Below are 15,899 nucleotides of genomic sequence, written 5' to 3'. Positions count from 1 at the left end.
TATGGCGCTCGACCATGACCTTTGACCTTTTGGTGTACTCAGTGTTTAACTATCAAGTACTTATAATCACACTGTAGTGTTTCTGTCGGGCTTAAAATCATCTGCTCAGCGTTTCAGGTGTTTTTTAATCCTATTACTACAACTAAAATAACAAATTTTTAATAAAATGTTTAACCACTGAGTGTTGCTAATTATGATTTTTTATTTAAAAAAATTGCTTATTTCTATAATTTCCCATGAATATTTATGTATTATTACTGCAAAATTTTTTTTATTAGTTTTTGAAAAGTTATAACTAATCTTTTAAAATATATATTTTATAATTTTAAAGATAAATCAACACATAACGTCTGCTCTTTTGGACCACAATAATTTTCTCTTTTGTTTTGCGGCATTTCTTTCAAAATACACACATATGTGGCATGCTGCCAGCATCGGTTTCCACCTAAACAACCTCTTGAAATTACAATAATTTATACAGACGATTCCCAATAAAATGATGTATTTAAATCTCCTCCATCACTCGACATGTGATTCACTCCTTAAACTGCACATAATTTCAGATTTATTTGGTCATTAAAGTGCAGTAAACTTGTAACTTAAGTTTACGAGCAAATCTAACATGATTTAACTAATGTAAGACTTAATTTCATTCACTGCAGTTTTAAAGCGTGTCATGCAGCACTTGTGTGAGACGTTACAGTTGGTTTGACAGCTGCGGTGCTGGACAGTAGGAGCTGGAAGGAGAGGATAGTGGTTGGCTTGGAGGGTCAGAGGTCAAAGGTCAGCAGCCTGGCCTGGGATCACGCTCTCAGACAGCAGCAGTCCTGCAGCTCACAGTTAATATTAACCAGAGTCCATTTGGATCTTATGTTAAAAAACAAACGCCTCTTTTCTCTGCACCTGCAGCCTCTTCACGCACCATTTAAGGGTGTTTATTAGAGTGCGCTGTCATTTCACTCCGGTCAAAGCTGCGGATTATTTCCCGAAAAGTAATAAAATTTAATATTAAAAAATAGAAACATTTAGAGATTTTTTTTCTTAGTTTTATTTTGTTTTAATGTTTTTTCACTTTTACTTTTTTTGTGTTCTTCGAAAAAAGACAATCTTCATCTTAAAAACGGATATTTTTCACTCTAAAGCCGACTAAACTCCAGCTTCGATATCGGCTGTGAATCCTCACACACGTTTACACAGATATCGACGAGGCGCTGTCATGCGTAAAAGACGCACGAACACGCCGGTTAAAATCTCGCCAGTCTGGCCTAGAGGTGCGTTTCTTCAGTGCTGTCGGGACGTCCCGTTAAAAGAAACACACACACACACACACACGCATACTTCACGGTGGAGGCTCAGCGCTGAAAACAGCCGCTGTGCACGTGGAGATTGATTTAAAGTTTCGGAAAGTTTGACATCTACCCCAGGAAATCACTTAAATACCCAGAAAAATGCTTCTAATTTCATATATATCAGTGATTCAGTTTTCTGTTGTGATGTGCATTACCCTCTGAATATAATCAAACTTTCACCGAGTGAGTTAAATCCTGAACTGAACAGATTTGTTCAAGCGTAATTTAAGTTTTTGAAATCGCATTGTTTGCCATTAGTTTAACATTACAGTCAGAATTTATTTATTATTGTAATTTAATCATTTATTCGCCCGATTCTTATTATTTTGCTGTCGCGCAGTTTTATTTTAATGTCCTCACAACATTTCTAACATTATGGAGGAATTTTTCGCTCACTGCTTTAAAAAAGGTCCGTTTTTGATTACTCTAATCTCCGACTTCCAGAACATTCCCACACAAAAAAGGTGATTTTAAAGTGGCTGCACCGTGATCCATCTTAATTTCAGTCGGATCTCATTGGTTTTTTTTAAGTGTTCAGAATTTGCAGGAGAATAACGAGGACTTCATTTTATTTCTTTTGCTTTAAACGTTAAACTTCGTGCTCTCTGCTGCTGCAGCGTCACCGCTCTGTCTCGTTCTGCTGTAATAATCCTGTAATCTGGCGCTTTGGCGTCTGTGCCGTAACCTCGGGATTCATCTCCGCCGCTTCTGCTTTCAGGCGTTATGGCAGCGATCCTAAACAGCACGCAGATTGTGTGTGTGTGTGAGCGCGTATATTCCGCGGTGATAAAACGGACCATCAGCAGTAATCTGAGTCGATACGCGCCGGCAGGGCCGATGAGGGATGGAGGGACAAGCAGGAATTAATTGCCGTATATAGTTTTGTGTTTGTGGAGGGGAGAGAGAGGGAGAGAGTGAGAGAGGAGGAGGGGGGATCGATCCACCGACCTACCGGCCCGCTATTTATCATCCCAACACGGTCGTATTGAGGTCTCCTGGGTGTGTGCGCGCGCGCGCGTGTGTGCTTGAGTGGGTGGAGTGGGGGTGTAGATAAAGCAGTCACATACGCACTCCTTCATGTGTCACTGTCACAGCTCGATTATTAATCACAGTAATAATAATAATAATAATGATGATGATAATGATGATGATGGTTAATTATTATCCATTTACGTTTTTACTTATTTAATGTGGGTGGGGCGGGGGGGGGGAATTTTTTTATTATTTTTATTTTTATTTAAGTTCAATAACTGCAAGTCGTTTATCCTTCTTTGCTATGCTAACAGGTTCTATCTGAATATTTATGGCACTGATTTTCACGCTTGGTTTTTTAGGGCTCTTACGTCTTTAGATAAATATTTTCAAAAACGTAGAATGTTTTTTTCTCTCTCGCACTAATAGAAGAATAAATGTAGAAAGCATCCACCTACAGAATGCGGGTCTGACTGAAGGTCTAGCTCGCCATATGTTGATACAGTTTAAAATAAATGAAGTTATTATTAAAATGATTGACTGCAATGATTTGTTGAGTGACATAAATTATTATGTCACTATTTTATTTTTTGAGAGAGGAAAACTGCAAATGTTTACCTCTTACATGTAAGAAGAGAGGGTCACTTGTTTTTTTTGTTGTTTTTTCACTATTTTCTAATTGATTGATTAGTTAAAAGATGTTTTTTTCTCCAAACATTGAATGATTATTAAATTAAATAATTATTAAAACAGTTTAAAGCTTTCACAGATCAATCTTTGGTGTACCTCAAAGTCCAGCAACATTGGATCCCACATTTGCCATTATGCCATGGAATAACCTCTCATTAGCCCATCACAGTCTGCTTTTGTTACATGAGCTTTCTGTTAGAAGCTTCTAACCCAGGATAAACATGAGGATGCCTTTGTGACATCATTCGAGGTAGTTTTTAAGACTTTATAAAAATATTTTCCAAAGAGATTTTTTTTTGTTTTTTTCAACAGACTGAGTAAAACTACTGGTGGTGAGAAAACCGAGTTCTTTAAATGCTCCAAAATTTGTGAGTTTGTTAGATGAGTCAAAATGTTCTCAAACATTTGGATTGTGACTCATTTGTATTTAAAAATCATAATGTTAGTATTCACAGATTCTTGGCTACTTCTAGATTAAAAAATGATCAATAAATGACAAATTCTTCCATTAGTTGCTGCTATTACAAGCTAAAAATACAGATAAATCAAGCAGACCTACCTAACATGCTGGCGGATTAGCATACAATTAGTTCCTTTGGTTTATTGCCTAAATATATACATTTTTAGTTATTAATTTAATAAAATATTAATAATTTTTAATAAATTAAATTCCAGCCATATTTCCCCCAGTCCTTTAGATGTTTAAGTCATCTGTGTTCACATCAGTTTGATGTGACTGAGCAGAAGTGGAAAAACAAACCGAAAGAAAACATAAAGAGGCTGGAATTTTATGTTCAATAAATACATACATAAATTTTAAAGCTTTATGTCGATTGCCCAACAGCAAAAATGGCTGGAAGTTATCAGCCAGCTGGGATGCATTCTGCTTTGATAGGAAACACAGATCAGTTCTTCCGAGTTACATCTGGAGTTAATACCAGCTGACAGTTTTACAGTAATTTAATAACTGCTGAACACACACACAGACCTCTGACTGCTTGTATGTTGGTTTTCAGCCTCTGTCACTTTGTGTGGAGTCACTCAAAACAACTTTAGCACACACATTATACTGTGTGACAGATATTAAATGCAAATCACACTTTAACCTCTCTCTAACCGACAAGCTTGCAGGTTAAGTTGTTGTTTACTGTCTTTAAGTGCTAATGAGAGGCTTGAAATGAAATCCAAACCTTCTGTAAAGACGAGGAGCAAGCAGTACGTCACGTATGCTCTGTGCAAATCCAATTCTTGAAAAATCACATGCATAGAGTTCTGACTGATGCTGCGATCGCATTTTAAAGGCAGCATGCTGTGACTGCTGCCTGGATTATGTCTCATCTGGTTACATTGATGCAGGGAGAAGGATTCAGAATCATGCATGTTAGTAAAAGATTGTGGTTTTCATTAAATATTTAAAATCTAAACCTGTCATGGTTTGTTGACATGTTTAATATTAAACCATGACAGTATTTCCTGTGTTTGATATGTGTTTCTCCTACAAAAAACAAAAAGCCATCATATTACAGAGCTCCAGATACAATTATTCTCTGTGTAAGAGCTGATGTTGCTCAGAAAGACCTCACAGAGCTGATTTTCCTGATTATGATCAATCGTGGAAATAAAGAGGGTTGAAAGATTTAAACCAGACCTGTCTTAGAAAATCATTTAAAGACCTTGATATTCTGCCATCGATGTAATTCAAGTGAAGAAAAATAAATAATTGCATTTATGAAATTCATAGTTACAGTACAGCAGTCAAGCCTGTTATGTTTAACATGTATATACATAAAGTGTAGATCTCCCAGACTGGACACAGGACGACACCTCTGTCTTTCAAATGGTTTTGAGAAAAGAAAAATAAAAGAATCACAGAATGTGAATAGTTTTTATGTATATATTTTATGATTGTACAAGCATTTTTATTTTTATTTTAAAAGGAGAACCAAAACCAGGAAAAGGGTTTTCTACCTAAATGTGTTTTTAAGATGTCCACAAGGATTTCTGACCACTACGATGTGGAAGAACAAACTCAAGAATACTGAATATGTTACAGAAATATATATTTATTCACTTATAAACCTCACTCTTTGGGCAAATGCTGACTTTGGAGTCTGAATTTGTCCCTAATACAACAACAACTCTTAGTTTTTAAGTGGACTCTGCCTCTACAGCCACTTTGTGTGAACAACTAAGATGTGTTGCTTATGAAATCCATGAAGTGCTACAGAGAAAATTACATTTTATTTATGTAATTAACACATTTTGAACTCTTAAAGAAATATAACAAAAGGAAAGACACCCAGCTGAACTAAAATGATCCATGTAGCAAACAAAAACTGTTGTGCTGCCACCCTCATATCGCCTTTGGGCTTTTGGAGCCTTGACCAAACTTTTAAAAAATAATTGAAAAAAAAGCACTATGCTGCTAAAAGATAAAAAATAGATATTTGCAAAATTCTGCCTAAATATGTATTTTACCTGGTTAATGTGTGTGGCGGGGCGTGGTCTGCAGCGCCGCTGCAGGGGAGGCAGACGCACCTGAGCGGCACCCGCAATCACGCCTCGCCGCCTTAACGTCTGTGCCATCTATGCTGTTGTTGGTGTGTGTCGGGCTGTGAGCTGCAAAGCTACAGCGGCTGTATGCGTACAGCAACCGTGTGTGAAAAGTGGTCAATAAAGAGATGCTGAAAAGCGTGTTCATGCAAACATCGTCGGGTCTGCCGTGATATGTTTACAATGGGACTTCTGCTCCTGAACCTCTGCGCACAGCGTCTGCAAATCGGGGCTGTACGAAGTCACTTTCATCTTCACGCAGGACCGTAAGCTGTCATCTGTGAGACGTGAGCTGTGTTTGTTTTTAACATAGTTCACGGTGGAGCTGCTGACATAATGTGGATCCGAAGGTCCATAACTGGCCTACCTGGGGTTGAAAGTCTTGATAAATGCACGCCGTTTCGGCGGGTACACCGGCTTCCGCGAGTGTGACGCTTATTTTGAGCGATGAAAAAATAAAAGAATATAATAGTATTTTTATATTTCAATATCACAATAATCTTCCAATTTAGAACTACAAGTTAAAAAAGAACTAACTTAAATAAAATACACTTCAGCTAAATACTTCTAATTTATTTTCCCAAACCACACGGAGCCGCATTATAAGGACTAAAGAGCCGCAGGTTGCCGACCCCTGATCTAGAAAATTAAGACAAACTATTAGACACTCAATGCAATGTATGCCTTTGTTTTAAGAAGGTATTTCTGGCTTTATATTAAAGATGCTGCAGGATATATGTGTGTAGTTCACTTTGATGTAATAGATTAAAGCTGTACCATCTAATTTATGACCACTAGGAGGCAGAAGACTCACCACAAACTCCACATGACAGTTGATGTAGCTAACAAAAAAGTGTTTTACACGTGTAACAGCAGAATGTCTTTTTTGTGTCCACTTAATATCTATAGTCTCAAAGCAAAATCCTGAGAGAAATATCTGCTTCTATAACCACTTCCTTCTAACCTAAAGAGGATAACTGAGAGCTAAAAAGTGTAGCAGTATAGTTCTGGTCGTAGAAGTATAAGCCTCACTGTGTGGTCCCATCTCCTCTGGACTCACAGCTGTGCTATTAACATCCACAGCTGTTATCAAATGTGATGATTTTGCCAAAGAGAAGTCACCAAAACTCAGATTTCTTGCTCTTTGATGCTTGTAATGGCAGAAAGTCAGGAAATAACACAAAGTGTATATTACTCTTACAGTTATTGCTGAAGATCAGAGTGACATAAGAAAAACTGTGGAGACTGAAAGAGGCACCTTAAAGTTTCAAAACATGAAAATGCTTGTTACTAAGACGTAAATGGAGCAGATTAATAACTCGGCGTGGAGTTTAAAGAGATAATAAAGAGATAAGAGATATCAAAGTCAAACACACTTATTAAAAAATCTTTTTTTATGAGAACAAAACACTTCATAAAGCAGCAGAATAAGAAGGCACTTATTCTGTAGCCATTTTCACTGGAAGGAGCTCGGGGATCAGAGGCAGAGCGGAGCTGTCTAAACACTGGCGATGGATGCAACAGAATACTGAGGTTGAATGATGGGTAGCAAGGAGAGCATGCCATAACAAGTTCACAGCCAGTTCATCAGTCTGGAAGAGAGGAAGAGAGGAGTGAAGGATAGAGAAGAAACAGAAGATATGTTCACCAATGACACTTTTACAGATTTAAGTCTGCTCCTGTATGCAGTGAATTAGCAGCAGTATCAGACGTAGTCTCAGTAGTGATAACAACAGAGTCAAATTAAAGGGGGACCTGTGTTCTTGGACTCTATTTAAAATAAACAATCTTTATCTCATTCTGGACCTTGGTGCATCTGGTGATATAATCACCAATCATCTGTCAAGACAAACAATTTTAGCTCCTCCCCCTTTCAGCTAACTTTCTTTTGATTGGGTCACGTTCATAAAAACAAGGTCTTACGGTCAAGGAGCTTTAGTGTCTCAGATGACATATTGGGGATATCTTTATGTCATCATACAGAATTGAGCCTTTAGAGCAGTCTGAAGTCTGAGCTTTTGGCTTACAAGGATATTCACACATATTCTGACCGTATTATATCTTTGTCACATTTAATATGAGCATGCATCTTTGTGTGTGTTGCATACAGTCATGTGAAAAAGACATGCAGTTGTGAAAACAAACATACATAGCTTGTAGAACCACATTTACTGGCAATAACTTGTAGTACTATTTTCCCATGTGACTTTATCCGTATTCACATCATTGTGGAGCAATGGCCCAACTTTTTACAGTGTTGCTTTCATTCATTGTGGGCATTTGTTTATGACAGTCCCTTCACATCGATTATAAAGTTACTTACATGTAAAAGTATGTGTTAATGATAAGTAATAGGAAAAAAGTATACATAAGCCACAATTATATTCCCTGCTATCTTGTTGTATTGTTTCTGTAAAGAAGGTTTGTAGTTCATAGATTCATAAACCACAGTTTCTTCTCTTTCAGCGTGTGTGCACACATGTCAGGAGTGCATCAGCTCCTCTGAGGGGTTAACTGATAACCTGGCTCATAGTTTGTTTGATCTCTGTTTGATGGAGATGTTTGGGATTGTATGTTTCAGTTAACATGTAAATATGCTTTACATTTGTTATTTCAGTGTCGAAGCAGAAGGTCCAGTGATTTGATGTGTTTTGATAGACTCGTTGGTAAAATGTGGCTCATTCGTGTTCTTCAGATAGAAACATCCAATGTAGCGTAAGCATATTAATTTCTTGGCATTATAGTAGTTTTATTATATGTATTAGTTTTTTTTTTAATTCTTAAAGATATCGACAGCCGTGCAGGACTGACAGCTTGCAAAGATGACATAAAGGCCTATTCAGCCAAACCATTGTTGTTTATTGTTGTGGTTTCTCTTATGTTTTTATTCCAGAAACCACACACACACACACACACACACGCACATATGAAATATAAACCTGAGTAACTTCAACTTAAATACAACAACCCTCTGAAGGATCCTCTCACGTGCTAAAACTGGAACACCACAATCTTGAGAACCAGTGATATTTATCATCAGATTTATAGGATCACAAGCTTGAATCAGGAGATTGCCTCAAACTCTTTGTGTTTCTAGCAGTCAGATGGATGTAGCACTGACAATGATGGCCAGATGTGCAACTTACAGGCCTGGTTCGGTTTCAGCACCCAGGTTTGGGCCAGTGCACCCCAGTAGATTTATGTCTGCTTCTGTCTGCGGGACTTTTTGCGTGTTTAAAGCAAGGAACAAACTCTGGGTCTGAAAAATGAAGCCAGTGAGGAAGTGGCAGAGGCGGAAGTTCCTAGATTGGCCACTGGAGGCTCGCTCTAAAAGCCAGTTGATCTCCACAGACTCACATTATAAATCTTTTAAGTTTTACAGCAGAAATCAACATATTTACATCTGGGTGCAAAAATATTTTGGTCACTTGGACCGAAAAATAATATCTCTGCTTAGACTGTTGCCCTGTGGCTTGATAAGTAGTAGAAGATGAAATGGATGGATGGGTTTGTGTGTCTCCCATGCACTCTCAGGCAACAGCTTGCACAACTGTTAACTCAACTCTCCGTCCTCTCTTCTACTAACACTATGAAGGGAGCTGAAATTTAAAATAAATTAAACCTGAGAGTGACATCACAGCGGCTATGTCCAACTCTTATATATAGAATTTGACTCTCACTCTGTATGTATTTTCTATTCTCCTAAATTAAGTAACAGTGCTCACATTTGTGTTTCCTTTTGGTGCTTTTTTGTCTTTGGGTCTTCAAGATCATGTTTGTGTTTGTGTTTTTCTTCTTTTTGTTCCAGGTGAAGACCAGAGCCCTCCAATCCTGGGCCTCTGGGATCTCTTTGTACCCTAAAAAAATCAAGATGCTTTTCTTTTCTTCTGTTATTCCATATGTCTTCTTAGCGTTCAATATTTCTTTGGGTAAAAGTTTAAACATCCACATGCCCCCTGCCTCCTCACATCCTGATGAAGACATACTCTATGTCCAAACATTAGCTGCTGCACCTTATTAAAATCCTCTCGTTTTTCCATGCGATCTAGATTTAATCTTTCTTCTCCCTGCTTCAGTTATTCTGTTTGTCAAGGCTCCGCTTTGAGCTTTTGTTGGCTCATGTGTCGGGACTCCTACACACACATATGTATTTACTTAGTTATTTCTTTTGTTTTCTTTGGTTTGTTTGTTTACCCACATGAATGAAGCAGTCATGAGAGGAAATATCTTAAGTGGCTGCTCTGTGGTGTTTTTCGTTGTCGCAGACTTTACTTTTACCCCTGAGCTGAAATAAAAGTGACGTTTTTATTTTATCTTGGTTTAATAAGTCAAGGATCCTGGAGAATTTTTCCCATTTACTCGACCGTGACCCAGAGTTACATTTTTTGCTTTATAAATGACCATAATATGGTTTAATTAACTTCAATCCATCATGGTGTAAAAGCAGCCGTCAGTCGATCAAATGACGGATATTTAATTTTGGGAAAGACAGAAGAAAAACAACATTAACATCCTGTTCCTCTCAGCTGCTCTGTTCTGTGGGAGTTTTCTGCGCAGATAATAATCTCTCATTATGTTGCTACAGTCAATTAACATCCATTACTGTCAGACTGCATCTCTGAGTAAATGTTGACACTCGCTAACTCCCAGCAATACGCTCTTTGCCACATTTAACCTGGAAAAACACAGAGGAGAGGACTTTTTCCCCCTCATTTGGACTTCATCAGGGCTCCTGCTTTTTATTCCTCTTTTGCTTTTTCTTCAGTTTCAGTTTTTCATTCAGTCTGAAGGATTAACCACTGCTTAGAAAGATTTAATCATTCGTACTTCAATTTTGACTCTGAAACTGTTTATTTACTGTTACATAAAGATTCCAGATTAGATTTGCAATGACTGCTTTGTGGATTTTCTTCCAGTCGTGTAGTTACAAGTAAAAATACAAAAAGATATGTCAGTTTTTCATCCACTTACATCATAATGAACTGCAATTTGGAGGCTTGGGACTTAATGTGTGTGCTAAGGGGATTTTTTAAATAGCTGGTAATTAATAAAAAGTATATATCAGTACAAAATCTGTATAACTGTGCCAGCATTCAGTCACATTTCCAGTTAAAACTTTTCAATTGGTGTTTTCAAAATGGAATTTGCAGGTTTTTAATGGAATTCTGCATAAACAATCCAAACGGATAAAATGCATTCATACAGTTATTAAATCAGAAGGTTCACATAAAAATCGGATTTTGAAATTTTGTTATGCTATCAAAACAAAAACTCCAATAAATTTTGAAAGGAAATTCCAGGGAACTTCCTAGATTTTCAAAATAAATTATCTCTTTTCAACAATAAATAATAAACACTAGAAAACTGCAAAACATTAAAATATTAATTTAAAGGAGTGAGTGAGCACAAGTGAGTTTAACTTCAGTGAGAAATGATTTTGACATTTTGTGCCAAAAGCAACACATTTTTCATGCTCTTGTATTAATTAAAAGTCTGGGAACACAAGTTGTCATAAGGTTACAACAGTTCATAAGTGTGTTGATCTCCAAATGAAGACAGAGTACACATGTGTAAACACTTGAAAGCCCGCAGCCAGGACCCAAACAACACTTTTTGCCCTTTTAAAAATGAGTTTCATCATATTTAAAACAAATGTCTTCAGTTATGGTATGTTATGTTGTTTTGTTTTCAGTTTTCCATCTGCTGGTGTTAAAAAGTCTCTCTTTCCTTGCCAGGTTGTGACATGTGTGCAGACAACAGGAACGGTGAGTGTCCGATGCACGGCCCTCTTCACTCTCTGCGCCGGCTCGTCGGCACCAGCAGCACGGCAGCACCTGTCACCCTACCAGACATCCCTGATTGGCTGAGAGACCTGCCCAGAGAGGTGAGCCCCACTTCCTATATGCAGCCTCTAACTAAAAACAGTTTGGTTCAGAGCAAGTAAAATCCCCCTTTCTTCTCTGATATTTGAGTGGTTCATTATTTATTGAAAAATACTTAAATTCAATGTAGTGCCTGCAAAATTTTATTTAATAGTAATCATATAAATGTACCTCATTGTGCACCCACTTGGTAGCAACATTTAATATCTTTATCTACTAATTTAACACCACCAAAAAGCTTTAAAAGCTTAATAATCATAACATCTACATAGTAAGCCCATCAATCCCCTGTTGGTTATCTTTCCATTGCCATCTACCTTCATCATGACTACCTCTGCTTTGTATCTGGGTGAAGTCCGTTCATCTCTACTTCCAGGTATCCAACTGGTCCATGCCCAAGGAATGCTTATTTTTTATTGGCCACACACAATGTCAATCACAGTAACTGGGCTCAAACAGGTGTGGGTCATTTTGGTTGATGAATTGAGGTGTCAGTGGTGGAAAGTATAGCTTAGTAAAAAAAACAACAACACACAGTCACTGCAAAAAAACACACAATAGATAAATAAATAAAACTATACAAATACTGTGAAACTAGTACTTCCACTGGGTGATACATGTCTGATAAGTAGGCTGCTGTAAGACCATGATATAATAAATCACAGCTACAGTTTGTAAGTAAATTCTTCTACAGAACAAACTACACACGTCTCACCTTTAGCTGACTGCAGCTGCTGGTGTCACGTTGTTTTGACCTCTGTATGCAGGTGTGTCTGTGCACCAGCACAGTTCCTGGTCTGGGTTACGGAATCTGTGCAGCTCAGAGGATCCCTCAGGGAACCTGGATTGGCCCGTTTCAAGGAGTCCCCCTGATGCTGGAAAAACTGCAGTCTGGAGTGGTCAGGAACACCCGACACCTGTGGGAGGTAAGGAGGGGAGAGCTTTATATCTATGCGTGCACCCACGATTGCCTCATGGCTTTGTGCATTTGTGCAATAAGTGTCATTAAATCCTTCCAAAAAGATTCATGGCTGCTCCGATGCACAGGAATCAAAACCCATACGAGGAAGATTAATTATTTTTGGCTGGTAAAGACACATTTTGAAATGTATCTTTGAATTGAGATCAATAACATTACTGGGGTTGCTTTTTGCTTATTTACCCGGGAGTTAATGGTGCATTTTTACAGGTGGTTAGCTCATTAAATCGAGTTTTAGGAGAGGAAATGGAAAACAACAAACAGCTAGCTAGATGCTGGAGGTACTCTTAGGTTATACTTGTATCCTGACATACATGTGAAAAAACCATGAAACCGTAGTCAAGCGCCTGTTATACGTTCTTCATGTGCACTTGGAGTCTGCTTGTATGATGTATGGGCAATTGGTGGAATAAAGTGTAGTCTGTTGCGGACATTTGGAGAGTACAGGGATGTCCTCATGGAGCCTCATGTTTATCTGTGACTATAACACTGGTTTTAGCATCACAACCATCACATTATCAATGTTATCACATGATGGAAGTATATAGAAGGGGGTTATGTTATGTGCGTTTTTACGTTACGATGTCTACAAATTGAATTCTCTTTCTCTTTCTATACCTGGAAAGACTCAGCTGGTTTTTAAAAGAGAGTTTCTGTGTGGTCGAATACACATCAGTCACATAGTTTGAAATGAGGGCATGAGGACCAGACTTCCTTTTGTTAAAATGTTAAATTAACTAACTTGAATTGTTAGACTGATTCATTTATGTTAGTCTTCTTATTCAAGACCCCGGCAGTAATTGTATTATTTGCATCATTTGGATTTCCTGTTGTATTCTGCAGGGGGAAAAACTGATACTAATTCAACAAATAATAGGTTTTTAAATTTCATCCTGTTCTCGCGTTTTGCACTTAGTTGTGTGTCTGCCTGTTTGTGTGGATTTTTTTCTGTGCGTGTGTGCTTGTGGTCAGCGTCATGTCACCTCTCAGTCCATTGATCAGAGCAGATTGTATTTACATACAGTGGCAGGAGAAAGTCAATGTGGCAGTTATAAACAGCTGCATTAGCATTAGAGAGAGCGAGGGAGGGTGGACTGAGGCATGCAGGGAGACACAGAGATAGATGAGTCCCGTGTGGCTGAGCTGGTAAAGGTCAGTCAGACGTCGGTTGACCGGACATCAGTCTCTCTGCTGTTGGCTGTAGTGGGACAGGAGGTGGAGGAGGAGGACGTGGGCGTGGGTGGAGAGGGGCTTCTGGTTGTGGTGGTGGGAGGCTGTAGAGGATCACAGGTCAGAGGTTAGGGGGCACAGAAGACATGATCAGCCAAGTCCGGCAGGGCCACCAGGTCTTTGCTTGGGGGGAAAAAAGAACATGAAAGTGATGAGGATTAAACTGACGACATGTTTTTATGAGTTTATCTGATGCAGACAATCACTGAGCAGATTTTACTTTCACATCTTAACTCCTGTTGAACCCAATGTGAAGCTGCAGTTAAATCTGTTGTGCCCAACAGTATGACCTGCAAGAGCTAATCTGCCAAGTGACAGACAGCAGCAAACTTATTTATGTCCACCATGTCTGCAGGTCATTTTCTAACCCATCTACTACACCTCCCCTTTTACATGCTATGCTTTTGGTAGAGCTTTGCAAAGCCTTGTCTGCTTGTTGTAGCTGTTTATCATCACCAGGGGGCAGTTTCATAAATATGTGAACTACTCTATTTCAACAATTGGATGCCATCACTTCCTGTTGAGTAGTTACTGGCTTTTTGGAAGACTATAAAGAAGTGTATCTTTGTACTCAGCGCGCCATCGAATGTCTTTGTGAATCTACACCAAGGCAGGAACATAATATCAATATTACATCTGTTGTCCCTGATGCCTGGGCTGGTCTGGTGTCTACAGTTATACACTTCTGTGATCAGGTAAAGATTGTGGAGACTTCAAGAGTTTGTTTTTGTCCCGATGTGCAGCATGAATAATGAACACAGCTGATTTTAAATAGTTAGTTTAAATGGTCCTGTTCTAGTTGCATATTAAGGCTAATTAAAACTGACAATCTGAGACAATTTGCCTGTTTAAAATGAAATCTACAACACAAAGTGTAGAAACTGAATATTCTGGCGCTAAGATGTAAGAATATCCTGTATGTAATTTTTGTTTTGCTGCTGCAGCTCATTATTTGGACCTGGCACAAACTGCCAGTGACCCTCCATGAGGTCTGAAACCAGCTTTTTAAACTCACTAACCCTGAAGAAATTGGTCTGGTCAGATAACCCAGCTCTAACCGGCAGATTACCGGCTGCCAGGCTACGACTGGCCATTAGGCCTATTGATGAAGGAGCTTTACACACAGATTCCATTAAAACTCACTGGTTGTTAAACTCACTTATTGACGCCTCCCAAAACAGGAAGAGATGCTTGTCCTATAGCCAATCAGGGAGCTGGTGTCATGTTGTCTATGGCATCCTAGAAGAGCCGGTTTTAATTAAGACACTTACCGTTACGTCTGAGTGGAACAGCGGAGGGTTTTCTGGAGCGGCAGTATTTTACTGCTCGACAAATCGATCCCCTCCGAGGCAGAGCTCGGTGCTGGAGTCCAACTTTATGGTGGAATAATTCTTAAACTATCTGACCGGCAGCTTCATCACTCCCTACTCCAGCGCTGTGGCAGAGAAGTCAGGAGCAGAGCGCTAAAACTGAACTTTATCTTGATGTAAATGTAATTTTTGTAATAAAGTTTTATTTAGGGCTACATTGATGAGTTAATCAATTAAGTAAAATAAATACTGAGTAGGTTAAGCAGTTCCCACAGTCCAGTTTTTCTAATTTCTTACCTTAAGCTTTCTGAAAATGCTGATTCACTGATTATGCTATTATAGATAAATAGATTTTAAAATATATTCACAGAGTTAATTAAAACTTCAGAAAGTCCTTTCTGCTTGTTGGATGGAAAACGTGAAAAGGGAGGAAGAGTCAGATGGAGGTGAAAAGATGGTAAGATGGAAGGTGAAGGAAAAGGCCAGAAAAAGCAATGAATAAGTGCTCTAAGTCAGCGGTCCCCAACCTTTTTTGAGCTACGGACCAGTTTAGGTCCAACAATGTTTTCACGGACCGGCCTTTAAAAATTAAGGTGTTGCAGATAAATACAACAAAATACCAAGTACCAAAAAAAAGTCACACGGGAAAAGACCCAGGGAAACCCAGTTAACGATAAAAACAATAAAAAATAATGATAAAAACTGATAAGAACCCTGAAAAACATAAATTTCACACCTAAGCCTCAACTCACATGGCCCGGTACCAAATGACTCCGGGGGTTGGGGACCGCTGCTATAACTGACGGAAAGCACAGAGAAATGAAGAAAGGCGAGAAGGAAGGAAGGAAGGCAGGAGGTGGGGGAAGGATAAATAAAGTGTACAAAGAAGATGGAAAAGGAAAGAAAGGGATAATGAAGGGTGTGAAGCTGATGG

General features: G+C 38.6%; 1 protein-coding gene across 1 annotated transcript in view; it reads left to right on the top strand.

Annotated features, from left to right (window-relative positions):
* The window catches only part of prdm6 (PR domain containing 6), a 128,719-nt gene that overhangs the window by 2,790 nt on the left and 110,030 nt on the right, over window positions 1-15,899 (top strand). The window contains exons 2-3 of the mRNA XM_013910204.1: window positions 11,300-11,448; window positions 12,214-12,372. Coding sequence (XP_013765658.1) covers window positions 11,300-11,448; window positions 12,214-12,372 — 308 coding nt within the window. The remainder of the gene's footprint in view (window positions 1-11,299; window positions 11,449-12,213; window positions 12,373-15,899) is intronic.

The sequence above is a fragment of the Pundamilia nyererei genome, unplaced genomic scaffold (genome assembly GCF_000239375.1).
Source record: "Pundamilia nyererei isolate P.nyererei 1_Seehausen unplaced genomic scaffold, PunNye1.0 scaffold00038, whole genome shotgun sequence".
Lineage (NCBI taxonomy): Eukaryota > Metazoa > Chordata > Actinopteri > Cichliformes > Cichlidae > Pundamilia > Pundamilia nyererei.
Note: the sequence above shows the minus strand (reverse complement) of the source record. Positions and strands in the feature narration are given on the sequence as shown.